The 15,603-nt window shown below is 36.0% G+C and overlaps 1 protein-coding gene across 6 annotated transcripts; it reads right to left on the bottom strand.

Moving 5' to 3' along the window:
- Positions 1-2,909: 2,909 nt before the first annotated feature.
- Positions 2,910-15,361, bottom strand: LOC132052217 (serine/threonine protein phosphatase 2A 55 kDa regulatory subunit B beta isoform-like). 6 transcript variants are annotated; one of them, XM_059443637.1, is made up of 14 exons: positions 14,972-15,361; positions 8,711-8,814; positions 8,531-8,629; positions 7,921-8,040; positions 7,221-7,427; positions 6,408-6,499; positions 6,192-6,310; positions 5,934-6,057; positions 5,578-5,701; positions 4,812-4,880; positions 4,626-4,717; positions 4,463-4,537; positions 4,304-4,371; positions 2,910-3,271 (listed from the first exon to the last, which is right to left on the bottom strand). In XM_059443637.1, exons 1-14 carry the CDS (start codon positions 15,072-15,074, stop codon positions 3,081-3,083), a joined length of 1,587 nt encoding a protein of 528 aa, XP_059299620.1. In that variant the 5' UTR covers positions 15,075-15,361; the 3' UTR covers positions 2,910-3,080. The 6 variants fall into 6 exon arrangements, with proteins under 6 accessions (XP_059299620.1, XP_059299621.1, XP_059299618.1 ...); XM_059443638.1 differs by having other exon boundaries at positions 2,910-3,268; XM_059443635.1 differs by having other exon boundaries at positions 2,911-3,271; positions 4,304-4,374.
- Positions 15,362-15,603: the final 242 nt, after the last annotated feature.

Here is a 15,603-nt window from a genome sequence, read left to right as displayed (position 1 = left end):
TATTACACCCCTTTTATATTCCTAATCGGTAGTGTAATTTTTATTTTTTGTGAAAATGTAATTTAAATTTTTGAAGTGAGTAATGAGTGATAACGACAAGGTGGAAAAATAACCGGAGAGCAAAATGGAACAAATGAATAGGAAGAAAAGGAAAATAAGATTGGGGATTGGGGGAGAGAAAAAAAGGAAATATAGAAGTCAAAAAGAAAAAAAGTATTTAAAAAATTTCCATTTTATCTTCTTCTATTCTTTTTTATGAGTTACATTGATTCGTCAATCCAAGAAAATAATTATTTATTTTATTTTCTCTACTTAATTTTTTTGTAAAATCATTTAAATTTAGCATTATACCGAGCGCTCACCAAATTCGCTCGTAATATAGAAAGGTTAAATTAACTAAACTCAACTAATTTAAACTTTAGATGTCATTGATTGGCATCAATCAAGATTTGGAGGTGATGGTGAAAATAGGGTGAAAAATGAGTGATGCATGTGCTTGATATCCAATGACCAATCCTTTTAAGATGAGTGAAAATTCAAAGGGCATCTTGACAAAAAATTGTGCCACTGTTTGTGTCATTTTTGTCGCGTGTAAGAGATGTCAAGGAATATGTTTAGTCATAAAAGATATGATGACCATGAATCCTCACTGCTAAAATAACTTAGACGCTGAATTCTTTAAACAATAAGGGCTCGCCGCAACTAATTCTGGGATTAATTATTTTGGGATTGTTATCCCACCTTTTATGTAGGATAAAAAAATACTATAATTCCCAATTAACTTATCTCGGGGTTAGTTATTTCGCGATTTTATCCCAACCAAACGTGAGATAAGGCGATACTAAATTTTTATCTCAGGACTACTTTTGCTTATTCATCATACCAAACGATCCCTAAGGCGCTCAGCTTAGTTTAGAAATGAAGTATATGGAGTATTATATTCGGATACTCCATTAAAAATCAATCAAGCTAATGAATCTTTGTCTTGTGCATTGCTTTTCGCCAAGCTTAATCCAGAACAGTGTCTAACAATTACATCCTCTCTAGTCCTTATCTGTCGCTTTAGTAAAAAGAAACTTGTTTCATAACAATCACACACTAAATATCAAGAAGGTATTACTCTCTCCGTTTCAAAATGTTTGTCTAGTTTTTAACAGATATGGAGTTTAAGAAAGTAAACAAGACTTTTGAATGCGTCGTGTTATACTAAACATATATAGAATGTCTGCAAAAATGTCGGCTTTTTAATCTTGTAATTAAAATTTACACGTGAAATGTTAAAATTATGGAGTTTTCAAAAAGAAAAAGAGACATTCTTTCTGACAAAAAAGAAAATAAGACAAATATTTTGAAACAAGGGGAGTATTATTCTGTTTTTTATTTCAAATTACATGTGTCACTTAATAATTAGTTCATGTGATACGTTTGAAGCGAGTGTGTCTCACGCATTTGGTCTCGTGGACCCGAAGTCCGCAAGACATACACATACCTCTATCGTCTATCAGCTCACTAATTAAGATGGAATTGCTTAGTGACATTGATATGAAGTTTAACGTTTGATTCTATGTTCTCATACAGTGCTACGCGTTTTTCACATTTGGATGATCATCGCGGGTTGTATAGAGAGAGGTCATTGTCAACTGTCAAATCCATTTGTGAGCAACACGCCTCAGTTAGCATGCACTTGGACAATTTGCGCCATAGCCATCCTGTCAACGACCACCAGGAATCATTTCTGACAACTACTACATGCTGCTGATTTCTTGTGATTAATCTTTTTCAACTTGTGTTTGTCGACAATTTTTTATATGATGTTGGAAGAGTTAATTTCACATTAGGAGAGAATGCTAATGTGAAGGCATTCTTGGTGACATGATAATGTAAAAATTTCTTACATTAAGATGTAAAACTTACAGTAACTCTTCCACAATTGTTTTCCCCCATTTTTTTTTCATAAAGGAAATCCATATTTTCAATACTTTAGGGTATCTAAATTGCATTAGCTTTAGTTGGACTATCAGATTATCGTAGACTGACTAGTCCTAATAAATACAACTGGTCCTAATAAATACCAACATCATAATGAATTGTGTGGATAACACACCACAAGTGATGGTGACAAAACGATTGAAAGTGAAGTAACGACAAAATTGGTATGTACCCCTTTCATCCCATAATAAGTGTCATTTTAGCCAAAAGATTTTATCCCATAATAAGTGTAACCTTAAAAAATCAAGACATAAATTGACTAATTTTTTCAACTCTACTATTAGATAAAAAGTAACAAGTTAAAATGATATCTAAATGATGATTAAAAAAGTCACATAATAATTTAATATTGTTGAATTTCCAATATCAAAAGATTTCTACTTGCGCACTGTTCTAATTAAGAGAAAAAAGTAATTAATTTTTATTATGTAAGGGAAATTTAATAAACTTCACATTGCATTATTAGTTTCTTAATATGCGTATTTTATTAAAGTGAGGGAGTATAATTCATCTTCCAACCTTGCTCGCTGAACAGATTTTGATCAACTTTCTTTTTTTCTCTAAAAAAATCAGCTATAAGTAGCAAGTAATTTCATTCTATTACTCCTTTCGTCCTATAATAAGTGTCACTTTATCCAAAAAAAATTGACCCATAGTAATTGTCACCTTAGGATACTAATGCATATATTGACTAATTTTTGTCATCTTTGCCCTTGGAAAAAAATGGCAAATGATGATGACTGAATTCCCAATGTCAAAAAATAAACTAGTTATGCATGCTCTAATCATCAAAAAGAAAAACAAATTTTTTTTTTACATAAAGGTAATTTGGTAAACTTTACACTTCATCATTGATTTCTTAATATGCGTGTTTTTGCCTAAAGTAACACTTATTATGGGACGGAGAGAATATCATTTAACTCAATTCTATTCTTGGATACATCTCTACCTTAACCGTGATCTGACATTCTGTATCATTTGGTAATAGAGAATTTTACAAGGCAGGCAACCAAATTCTTCGCAATTGATAGAAATAAATCAATAATGTATATCCATCCACCATCAGAGTCACTATGTCAACATATATACTGTTATGAGATGAGGCATTTCTGTATTTGCCATATCCGTATGGAAGAACAAATTATAGTTCTTTCTTTCCTGCTGCTCTTCCGGCGACTACAAAACATGCTTGCACACAAAACATTAACCAACCATAAGCACAAGTAACCTAAATATTCACTGATGACAGAAGTATTGCTTGTGGGAGAACTACAAAGACCTCCTAACGTGTATAAAAAATGTTACCATACGGGAGAAAAAAAATGGTATGAGAGAACATTAGGGATCATCCTAATGGGAAAATGTTACACAGTTGGAAGGCACAGCAGTGTGAAAATTGTTAGCTAGATCATGGTTTAGTTCCATTACATGGCTCCAGCAGCAGAGTAAAACTACCAAGGTTGGCAATGCAAGTTTCACTTTACCAAAGCAACAAAAAAAAGTGCAGGTAAATAAATGCCAGTGCCCTTGAACTTCTTTTACAAGGAGGGGGGCCAAAAAAAAAAAAAAAAAAAAAAAGAGCTACTTTAGTCAATAATCTATAGCAAAAAACACATTAATTAATCCTACAAAAAATAACGCTATCTAATAAACTTAGCTTAACAAGTTATCCAGCAGGTTTTTCCAGCAAGATTTCGAGTAAAATTGCATTTACCTTATCTAATAACGAATTCTGCACATCTATCAGTTTTGATTGAGGGAGAACTACAACAATGACATCTATCCTGACGTTAACCAGATACATAGGAAATCCCGAAAAGGGTAAAGGAGAAAATGGTAAGAAGAAAACAAGAATGCCAGGTCATTGACAAATAAGTTGCTAAATTGTCCATTCTTTGAGCCATTTCTAGACCTTAACATTAAGAGCATGTACTATACGTCGGCAAGGATTCTGGAAGTGAGAAATGGTAGAATCTCAAGTTGATTCGAAAAGAAGCCTTCTGAAAAAGCAACTCCAGGAAATGCAAACCAAGAGAACCCGATTCCTCCTGTCATGACTTATGCATAATACATATACAAGCTGTTTGCAGCAGCACATGCAATTGAATTTTCAGTTGGATGCCATGCAAGGTGGAGCAGTTTGGTAGTGAAATCATATGAGTTAACATTAGCATCAGCGCCAGGACTTTCTGATCCTGGAATGCATCATGAAGATTCAAATATATTTCATAGTGATGGGCAAATTTTCCAATATAGATAACGAACATACTCACAGATACGAAGAAACTATACATCTGTATCTAGAAAAGCATACCTCTCCTGACAACACGTGTTATACTGCTGCTCAAGGACCTGGAAGGCCTCGAAGGGGTCTGGACTTGTCTTCTAAAGGAGAATAATCAAAGGCACCATAAGTCATGACATTACAACATATCCAAATAATTTTACACACTGAAAAACTTTTAATAGGTACCTGGGGTTTTTGCTCGCTTCTAATGTAGTTGCTTCCGTGCTTCCCGCAGCACACCCAAACACACGAAAAAGATTACTGAAATAGTAGAAGTTATTTGTTAAAAAATAAATCACATTGGTGAAGAAACAAAAGGAAAGAAAAGAAAAAGAAGGCGTCTACACACCTATAAGATCCAGTTGCTACTCGCGAACCGTCACCACTAAGGCAACACTCAAATTTATCATAGATAGAATCATTCTCGTATAAATCACATAACTGCATAGCAAAACAATAAAATTATTAATCAGCTCAGACACAAATGAGAAACTAACCAAGCGCAAGCACTTGACTCTGGGTGAAAGCAATTCACCTTTGGTCTCAAATATTCGTGAACCTGAAAAGTTGAAACTGGACCAGAATCCATGTTTATATCCCATAGCTGCAAGGTAAGGTAAGTTTCAGTAGCAAAGGAACAATCTTTTCCTCCATATAATTAGGTTAGGATCACCTAGTCAGGAAAAAAGAATCACTGAGAGAGATAGCAGCGAATTCAAACTGAAGACCAGTCCTTCTTTCCGCCTCACTTCTTCTCATTCTTTCTTTTCCTTAAAATGAAAAAATTAACAAGTAGGTCCACCTAACCTAAAGCTGAAAGGAAGTAGAGATCTCACAGGAACTTGAATATAATAGTTACCCTTATGGTGTAACAAATGCACATTCTTGCCAGTAACTAGAAAGGAAGGGGAAACAACATGTAGAAACTGCAAATTTCAGTCTTCTAACTAAATAGTTCACCAAGGAAAACTCCAGATGCACTATAAAATGCTTATCAATGTGCCTTTTCTCGGGAATAAGTCGGTATCTAGTAAATTAGATCACACTCGGGCAGTGAAGAGCTTGTCACAGCTCACTCATTAAACATGTTGCTAAACCAATTACAGGGAATGTGACCTAGAGGTGCAAAGGACTTTGCCATGGACCACAGTCATGTTACCTTCTGAGAAGTCTGTTTCTCTTATTCACCTTTTACATATCAGACAGTACTTACAGAGTCAAGAATATGATACACAACGTTGCACATCTATCACATCAGTCGACTGAAAAGGTTTAGCCCTAGAGGGGAAAGAAAGACCAACCTTAAGGGTCATATAGTCACGACTAAGTATGTATCTTCCCGCCTTTGCAAATTTTATATCTGAAACTGAAGCAATTATCTCGGTAAAAAAGGATCTAGAGCCAGGAGCTTCCTGTTCCTCAAACCTGCATATAGGAAAAAACCAACATTTCAACTTATTAAAGTATGAGAAAGTAATTTTAAAATAAGTATCTCTCAACTTGAAGAGTATCATTTTCCAGGGCCCTGATACTGGTAAGAAACTAGCTTTCTTCCAGAATATTTCTTTGCAGGTGATATCTTGTTTTGATATACAGGATAAAAAAGGAAAACACTGATCAGCAAAGGACTACAAGATTAAGTAAATGTGATACTCACAATTTAGAGTGCGAGTCACACAATGCTGACTGCCGCAAATCTACCAAACGTATTGATCCTTTTGAACTACTGTAAGCCAACATGTTACAGTGGGTAGGGTGAAATTCAGCTGAAGTTATCACCTCTGCAATAACAAAAATCTAAACAAATTTGAGCATTCATTGAAACAAGTGCTTCGATAAATAAGAAAATAAAACTATCATGCATTGAGGTGCCGACAACAGAATGGAAGTTGAGATCAACACATCAAAAACTCACCAGTTAGATCTTCCATATTTGCTGGCTTGACATCAACAATATTGAAGCTTTGATTGCTTACTTGCAAGTTCCAAAGGTTTATACGGAGATCATCAGCTGATATAAATGTTTCCCCATCACTATGTAGAAGAAGCAAAATGAACAAAAATTACTATGAAGATCTCACAAATAGAAGAGGCATGGTAAACCAGATTTCTATGTAGCATGGAACTTCACCAGTTAGTTGAAATAGAATTGATATGATAGTCATGTGCATGGGCATACACTCTTTTACATCTAGCAGCAAGGCTGGTCTCACTGCTCATAACCTGCAATTCAGATTCCAAAGCTCTTAGATGCAGAAAAGAGTAACAAGGACGTACAAATAAATTTTTAAAAAACAGCATTTGTCAGAGGGAACATGAGCTATAGCGCCATGGAAATCCCTGCAGCAACACGGAAAAGATTTAAGGAAGAACAAAGGCATAAAGGTATTTCAGTTACCCTGCCTGAGAAGTAGAGGATACACGCACCTATCTGCTGACCCATATCCATGCAAGCACATATACACATTAAAATACACATGTACATATGTATGCTAGCTTGTACGCATAATTAATAAATATTAAAAGGAGCAATTTGGAATGTACTCAAATGTGAAATACAGATACTTCTGGCTTCTTGTTGCACTTTGCACCAAAACATGGATGAACAAATTAACCAAAATTATACACCTTAACAGATGTTCTTGAATAGTATGCAGTCATCAAAACAGATTCTCCAAATAAACCAAAGTAAGGAGTACTATATAAGAGTTGAGCTCAAATATTAATTCGTGAAACATTCTCCTCTCTAAAGTATTTTCTTTCCGACAATTATATGAAACTTCATACCAATGGAAGTTGTTGTTTTAATAGGTAATGCTGGACGTACTTAAGAGAACTAATGTACATACTTGGAGAGGTTACAAAAACCAATGCACATGGAAAAACTTGATATCCACACATAGTACAAGATAGGCAGTTGCATATATAGCTTAAGTACAACTACCACAGGTAAACGTAATGCAGGAAGACCCCCAGGTGGCAATGACAAATCATTGCTTAAACATTTGGAAGATCCATCTGTGTAGCACCCATTTGCAAGATACTGTTTTTGACTGGAAGAAACGCTTGAACTGGGCATGCTGCCATCTGCAACACCTCTGGAAGGGTCAATATTCAGGTCAGATATTTTCTTAACTTTCTTCTCTTGGACCTGAAGAGTTCAGGAAAATAATTAGGAAGCAAATTAGCACGTAGATAGGCATCCTCAACATAGATAGTCACAAGAAGAACTAGGTGCTTCAGCAGTAGCTTGTCAAAAAATTGCACATCTCAACTAATATGCAGTCCACAAGAATGGAAGAAGGGTTTTGTTCATAGCTGATATACAACTACGTCCTACAAAAGACAATTTCTCCAAAGCGTTCACCAAATATCACTTTTCCCAGGCATCCCACAACAAAACTTTCTCAGCCTCTTCCAATACCACAAATTTCTAATACTATCATGAATTTGAAGATGAAGACATGTCAGACTACACACTTGAAATTGCTATTAGTATCACTCTCCCATGCAACAGTACTGTGGGAAAAGTAAATAAGGAACACGATTCATTTTCATTTTACTTGATAAGGGTAATTAAACACCTATGCTACATTTACTACCACTGAGAATTTTGGAGAAGCAAATTGAATGAGATACCTTACCTTCCAAAACTTTATAGTTTTGTCATTAGTAGACAAAAGAAAGAGGGCACCATTAGTCATTTGGCACCACCGGATCTTATTGATCTTCTCCTCAATCTCCAAACTCTTCAGATAATCAAACTGAATGATGCAGATGAGGAAATTAGAGTCCTACTTGAATCGGCAAAAAGAGGAAATAAGAGCAGATGAAGCGTGAAAACTAGCAGTAGAAAAGCGGTAATCCACTTGCACGCAAGGGGGTGGCATCTCATGTTCAAATTCCAGCATTCAAAAAACGCTAGGTGATTTCTTCACATCTGTCCAAGCCTTAGGGGACAGAGTTATCCGTACCCCGTGCTGGCGGGAGGTAGCAAGTATCCTATGGAATTAGTTGAGAAGCGCGCAAGCTAGTATGGACACCACGATTATTAGCAAAAGGGGTAGTAATCCACCATTGATACAAGAAAGTGGTGGCTCAAATATCCATCTCTTTCTAGGATACACGTACAATAAGGTAAAAAATTTCTGAAGCTCTTTAAAATATTGTTTGTCAGACAAGCTCGCGATGCAAGAGCTCCTAAGAGAGAAATCCAGCAGGAAAGAAGGTTAGGAACAGAGATGAGTCACCTACCTCAGGCTCATGGCTTTGAAATTCTGTCTTGTAGCGGAATTCTGGATGCCGAATGACTGGATAATCCATTCTCTCTAATTCTCTTCGGCTTCCAGCATGCTAAACAAAATAAGTGCAAGGAAAAGACCATCAATCAAAAGAACCTCCAAATCTGAATAACTACAAGGTTGAAGAAACAACCTCCTTTGTATCTGTCCTTTCAAATAATACCACCCTACCCCCTCGATCCCCAGTGGCAAGATGGTCGCCAGTTCTATCAAACTCAATAGCTGAGATGATATCAACTGCAATAACAGAGACAAAACAAATCATGAGATTCAAAAAAAAAAAATGTCAAAAATTTCTAAACACCATTAGCATAGTAAATAATTTTACACTATTTGAGAAAGTTATGTAACTGCAGAAAGAGTCAGCGGCATTATTACATGACATCAATCCATTACGTAATATTTGATCTGACACTTTGATTATTTCCCAGATAGGTTCATCTACGTGTAAAAGTCTGACAGTAAACTATCAGCAACTATCTAACTGCCTAAAATTACTAGTCAAACTATATTATACACCAAAGAACATGCTGGGTATTATTAAGAGGAATCCATGCACAATATTGAGAGACATCTCTCTGTCTCTCTCTTTTCACCTGGATGTTGCCATATCAGCATAAATGCAGCATTACCCTAAACTGTAGAATCCTATATTAAATGAACTCACATGAATGCAACCATGAAAATCTTTCCAGCAACAGAGAGAGTTATTGGCAGCAAATTCACTAGTCACTTACTTGAATTCTCTATTTAGATGCTACATAGTTGATTCTCGTCCCTCAAAGACTACGAGTGTAATAAGAGCATCTGTTCGACAAACGGATAGCCCTAAGACGATCATCACGTGACTATTGACAAACAAATTAAATCAGATGGTTCTATCTTTCAATCCTTTTGACTTGCTCTGACGACCAAGGTCGAAAAGATTGAAAAAATTCACAACCACACAATCATTGATGAAGGATTCCATGAAAAGTTAAGGATTAGTAATCCTCTTTAGAAATCGAATGGATTCGGTCGTATACATACTCAGGGAAGGCAATCAAAAAAGAAAGAAAATGGGTTCATCTTTCTTTTATCGCTTAGGAATCATGTGAGATGAAAATCTCATGCACGAATTTGAAGGGACAGAGGAGGCTATATTAGCCGAAAGATGGTTATCAATTCAGGAACGTACGATGTTCCTCGTACAATTCATTATATACGTATGGTCATTACGCTTCAACATCAAGATAAAGTGCAACATTGTTGTGAACCGTCCAAAGCCTACATTTTCTTTTATGGGAAACTATACAAAACCTACACTAAATGAACTCACTCAAATAACAATGCAAAGAAAGCTCCGAAATAACGAGCTTCAACATTTGCATGAATTTATTAACACATCCATTGAAGAAGAAGTGTTATTAAATGCCATAACTTTGTTGCTTAAAGTGGTGAAATGATGCGAAATGAGGGGTTAACACTTCATGAGTGAAGCCACGCGCTTTAGAGAAGTGTGCTTCTTCATAAAATGCACGAGGAAGGTTGAAAAACCTAATCATTCACAACCACCGACTAAGGATTCCTCGAAAAGTAAGGATTAGTAATCCTTTTTAGAAGTCGAATGAATTCGGTCTTATACATACGCGAGGAAGGTAATAAAGAAAGAAAGAAAATTGGTTCTTCTTTCTTTTGTCACTTAGGAGTCATGTGAGCTGAAAGTCTCATGCACGGTTTTGAAGGGACAAAAGAGGCTAGGTTAGCCGAAAGATGATTATTGGTTCAAGAACGTAAGGTGCCTCCTCATTCAATGTATTACGAACGTATGATCATTACGCTTCGACTTCAAGATAAAGTGCAACATTGTTGTGAATTGTCGAAAGCCTACATTTTCTTCTATAGGTAACTATACAAAGCCTACACTAAATGAACTCAATCAAATACCATGCAAAGAAAGTTCCGAAATGACGAACATTTGCATGAACTTATTAACACATCCATTGGAGAAGAAGTGTTATTAAATGTTATAACTTTGCTGCTTAAATCGATGAAACGATGCGACATGAGGGTTATCACTTCATGAGTGAATCCACGCGCTTTAGAGAAGTATGCTTCTTCAAACAATGTGCGAGGAAGATTGGAAAAATCAATCATTCACAACAACCGATGAAGGATTCCTCGAAAAGTTAAGGATTAGTAATCCTTTTTAAAATCGAATGAATTATGTCTTATACATGCGCGAGGAAGGTAAGCAAAAAAGAAAGAAAATGGGTTCTTCTTTCTTTTATCACATGTGAGATGAAAGTATCATGCATGGTTTTGAAGGGACGAAGAAGGCTAGGTTAGCCGAAAGATGGTTACCGGTTCAAGAACATAAGGTCCCTTATACAATGCATTACAGACGTATGATCATCACGCTTCGACATTAACATGAAGTAAAGCATTGTTGTGAACTTTCCAAAGCCTACATTTTCTTTTATAAGTAACTATTCAAGTCTACACTAAATGAACTCACTTAAATACCATGACAAGAAAGCTCCAAAATGACGAGCTTATCCTTATAAGACATGACAAAAATTGCATGAATTGATTAGGCATAATAAATAAACAGACCTTCAAACTTGGCCTCAGCTGGCAAGTATATGCCTTCCAACTTTAAGTGTGCATAAGTAGGCACATCAACTTGCATAAAGTTGAACATGTAAACACAAATGTTGACGTGGCACATAAGTTTAAAGGTGTCTAGATAATCATTTTGTAAGTTAAAGTGTTCAACTGACATAGTGGAGACAAGTTGAGGTGTCTACTTGTGCACACCCAAAGTTGGAGGGCATACTTGCCAGGCCAAGTTTGAGGGCTTATTTATGCATTATGCCAATTGATTAACATGTCCATTAAAGAAGGAAGTGTGCGCTTCAAGTGATGAAACGATGTGAAACAAGGGGTTATCTCTCCATGAGTGAAGCCACGCACTTTAGAAAAGTGTGCGCTTCAAATAATGCGCGAAGAAGGTTGAAAAAAGCAGTCATAGTCATTCACAAGCACTGATGAAGGATTCCTCGAAAAGTTAATGATTAGTAATCCTTTTGAGAAATCAAATGAATTCGGTCCTATACATACGCGAGGAAGGTAATCAAAAAGAAAGAAAATGGGTTCTTCTTCTTTTATCACTTAGGAGCCCTGTGAGGTTAAAGTCTCATGCACGGTTTTGGAGGGATGGAGGAGGCTAGGTTAGCCAAAAGATAGTTATTAGCTCAAGAACGTAAGATGTCCCACATCTAATGCATTACAATTACGCTTCAAGATCAAGACCTTTTCATTTATACGTAACTATACAAAGCCTACACTGAATGAAATCACTCAAATGCAATACAAAGAAAGCTCTTAAATGACGAGCTTATCCTTCTGAGGAAATGACGAACATTTGCATGAATTTATTAACAAGTACCATTGAAGAAGGAAGTGTTATTAAATGCCATCACTTTGCCGCTTAAAGCGACGAAACAATGCGAAGCGAGGGGTTATCTCTTCATGAGTGAAACCACGCCCTTTAGAGAAGTGTGGTTCTTCATACAATGCATGATGAAGGTTGAAAAAAATCAGTCATTCACAACCACACAACCACTGATGAAGGATTACTCGAAAACTTAAGAATTAGTAATCCTTTTTAGCAATCGAATGGATTCAGTCTTGTACATATGCCAGGAACGTAATCGAAAACGAAAGAAAATGGTTTTTTTTTTTCCTTTTATCACTTAGGAGTCGTGTGAGATGAAAGTCTTATGCACCGTTTTGAAGAGACGGAAGAGGGTAGGTAATCCGAAAGATGGTTATCGGTTCAAGAACGCAAGGTGTCCCTCGTACAATGCATTACAAACGTATGATCATTACGCTTTAACATCAATATAAAGTGCAACATTATTGTGAATTGTCCAGAGCCTACATTTTGTTTTATAGGTAACTATACAAATCCTACACTAAATGAACTCACTCAAATACCATGCAAAGAAAGCTCCGAAATGACGTGCTTATCCTTTTAAAGAAATGATGAACATTTGCATGAATTTATTAACACGTCCATTGAAGAAGGAAGTGCTATTCAATGTCATCACTTTGCCGCTTAAAGCATGACACGATGCGAAATGAGGGACTATCACTTCTAGATTGAAGCCACGATCTTTACAGAAGTGTGCTTCTTCAAACAATGCAAACAAAGTGATCTAACGAGAATCAGTTGATTATTTGAATCTCAACTTTGAGGAGTTAGATGAATTTCAAAACTATTGTAAATAGAATGCTAAAATAAGCACTGTTAATTACAAAAGCACCCTGCTTTGGCTGGCGGGCAGTACAAGAAGTGTTCCTAACACAGGACAATTTACAAAAAGAGGTTTTCAGCTATGCAGTAGGTGTTTTCTGAAGCCAACAGTGGATCTCCCATTTATATGTGTTGTCAATACATGGGAGGCGTGGATCTTGTTCCTTATTGTGTTTTCGATGCAATGGATGCATCCAGAAACACTAAAAGAGGCTCTATACAGCTGGGGTGGGCAGAGAATGAAGAAGCATCTCAAAGACTTTTGGAACACTATCCCTCTTTGCACTTTTTGGTCATTACAGAAGGAAAGAAAAAATCGGTGTTTTGAAACAAATAGTCAGCAATACACTCGGTTATATTTGAAGCATTACATATAATTCTTGGTGTAACCTCAAGATTGAGTGTGGTGTAAATACTTTTGATGATTTGATGACTATCTGGAATCCCTTATTTATTAAGAGGATCAGAGTTGATGTACATACTAGCACTTTCTCGGTGCAGTCTATAAAATTTCACTTACTTAACCCAAAACAAACTCTGGGCAAGAAAATCAGGATAGTTCTAAAGGAGGAAGCTAAAGCACAAGGTAGGAGCTGCAGAGGGTTCGAACACTCAGCAGATGCATATGAACTTTTGCCTGGGAGCTGTCAATCAAATTCATGATGAACAACTTTATCACCCAGCAAGAGTCCAATGACATAGCATCTCGGAAACACAAAAAGACAAAGCAGATACAAACTACTTTCAGACAGCCTAAAACGTTGAATAAATTTTCATCGGACAACTTTGGAACTATGTGAAATGGACAGCTTCTGATAGCAGAACAATCTTGAACCAAAGCCGTCTCACTGGAACGGCCTCCATTTTTCATGTGCAGCTAAACACTTGGCTGGATTCAAGCCGAACCCCCATGGGCAATCTCCAATCTTTCCAAAACTCAACAAACGTGTTTTGTCTACCTTGACCACTCAGGCATCTCAGCCGATATAAATTGCTCTGCAAGCAGCCCGCTGTATTGAAACACGCCCTGCAATCTCAAGAAACTTACTATATAGGAGCTAAAATAGATGTCCAGTTACTGCATCATAAAAGCTCGAACAACCTTAAGCAAGACTGTAGAGTATACCTAGAGGCAAAATATGGAACCAGCTTGTCATACAAATGCATCAGTGGCAAATCCAAGACTTTAACTAGCAATTTATGCCCTTATGATTTAAATTGAAGTATCAGTCTATCAGAGCTCTACGCACTTGAACAGTAAGGTGATACATCACCCGCACCACCAATTGACCACGCTTGCAATTGAAGAAACTAACTACAACTCCATAGTCCTTCAGTAAATCAATAACAACTACTGATTCACCAGCCAAACATGAGAGACATTAAAACACAAGATCAAGTATCTCCAACATTAGAAAGAAAAAAACAAACTTTAGCTAAAAAAAAGGGGGTTGATTTCTCATATGGTCACTCAACTAATAGCAATTATCTCAGAAAAACCACCCTTCTTCTTAATTCCAATTATTTTCAACAAAGTAAGTAACTTTCTGAGATAATAACTATTAGTTGAGTAACCATTTGAGAAATCAACTCCTAAAGAAAAAGTGAACTTGGTTAGTTCATTAAAGACAAAAACTAGTAGTAATTGTTTCCAACTATACTCTTTTATTAAAGAACCACTTCTTAATAGTGCTCAATTCTCAAGAAACATCCAATAAATATACTTTGCATTGATTGTCTTTCTTAATTGGCGTGAAATGAGCTAAAGCGACACCTATTTTGGGACGGAGAGAGTAACAAGTACTGATTCACCAGCCAAACATGAGAGATATCAATACAACAGTTCAAGGATCTCCAAAAATAGAAAGAAAAAAAAAAGAACTTTAGCTAAAAAAAAGTGAAGTTGGTTTTAGTTCATTAATGGAGTGTACATGCAAATCACTCCATCAAATCCGTGATCGAAATCTCACAGATTTTCTGTATGCTGGTCAATAAATAAACTAAATTCTTCATTCAATTAACCAAATAAAAAACAGTTAGCAAAACCTAATTACAAAAAAAAAAAACTGTGGATCCAACTATCAAAGTTTGTACCTTCTTGAACTTCTTCACCAACCGTACGTTCACCAAAAACCTGAGAGAATTTCCATTCTAACGGCAGTGGAGCAGCAGCTGAAGAAGCATCACCACCGTTCATCTTTGATAAAATCAACAGCTCAGAAAGAGGATCTCAAATTGGGAAAATCAAGAATCAAGTAATGGGGTTATAGGAAACTCCGTTATTTGTTGTGTGTTGTTAAGATCATAGAAAAAATGTGTGTGTGTGTGTGTGTGTTGGGGATTCAAAAAAGAATCAAGTAATTACAAACTCCAAACATGAATAAGGACACATGGCTTGAACGAACACGAGATTCTCACAACATATACTTTGTTTCTTTCTAATGGTGTTGATGATTTGGAGAAAGAAAACAGAGAAATTTGGAGGTAAGCAGAACCGTTTTCAACACTCTTCTTTGTACAAAGAAACTCTCTCTCTCTCTATGCTTTTCTTTTTTCTTTTTTTGCATAAAAAAAAACAAACAAACAAACCAGAGTGGAGAATCAATTCTAGGGAAAAATTTAGTTGAACATGATAGAGAGGTATCAAACAATGTTAAATTCTTGTCATAATTAAGTGGCAAATTTAAGTAGGTATGTTTAATTACTTATAGGAGTAACTATATAGT

This window comes from Lycium ferocissimum, chromosome 4, assembly GCF_029784015.1.
Source record: "Lycium ferocissimum isolate CSIRO_LF1 chromosome 4, AGI_CSIRO_Lferr_CH_V1, whole genome shotgun sequence".
NCBI lineage: Eukaryota > Viridiplantae > Streptophyta > Magnoliopsida > Solanales > Solanaceae > Lycium > Lycium ferocissimum.
Note: the sequence above shows the minus strand (reverse complement) of the source record. Positions and strands in the feature narration are given on the sequence as shown.

What these genes read in the sequence shown, in the direction of transcription:
- LOC132052217 (XM_059443635.1), bottom strand. Translation starts at nt 15,074, where the DNA reads ATGAACGGTGGTGATGCTTCTTCAGCTGCTGCTCCACTGCCGTTAGAA. An exon ending in AAAGGACAGATACAAAGGAG is followed by an intron (nt 8,630 to 8,710) that starts GTTGTTTCTTCA and finishes TATTTTGTTTAG; the next exon opens with CATGCTGGAAGCCGAAGAGA. An exon ending in AAATATGGAAGATCTAACTG is followed by an intron (nt 6,058 to 6,191) that starts GTGAGTTTTTGA and finishes TTGTTATTGCAG; the next exon opens with AGGTGATAACTTCAGCTGAA.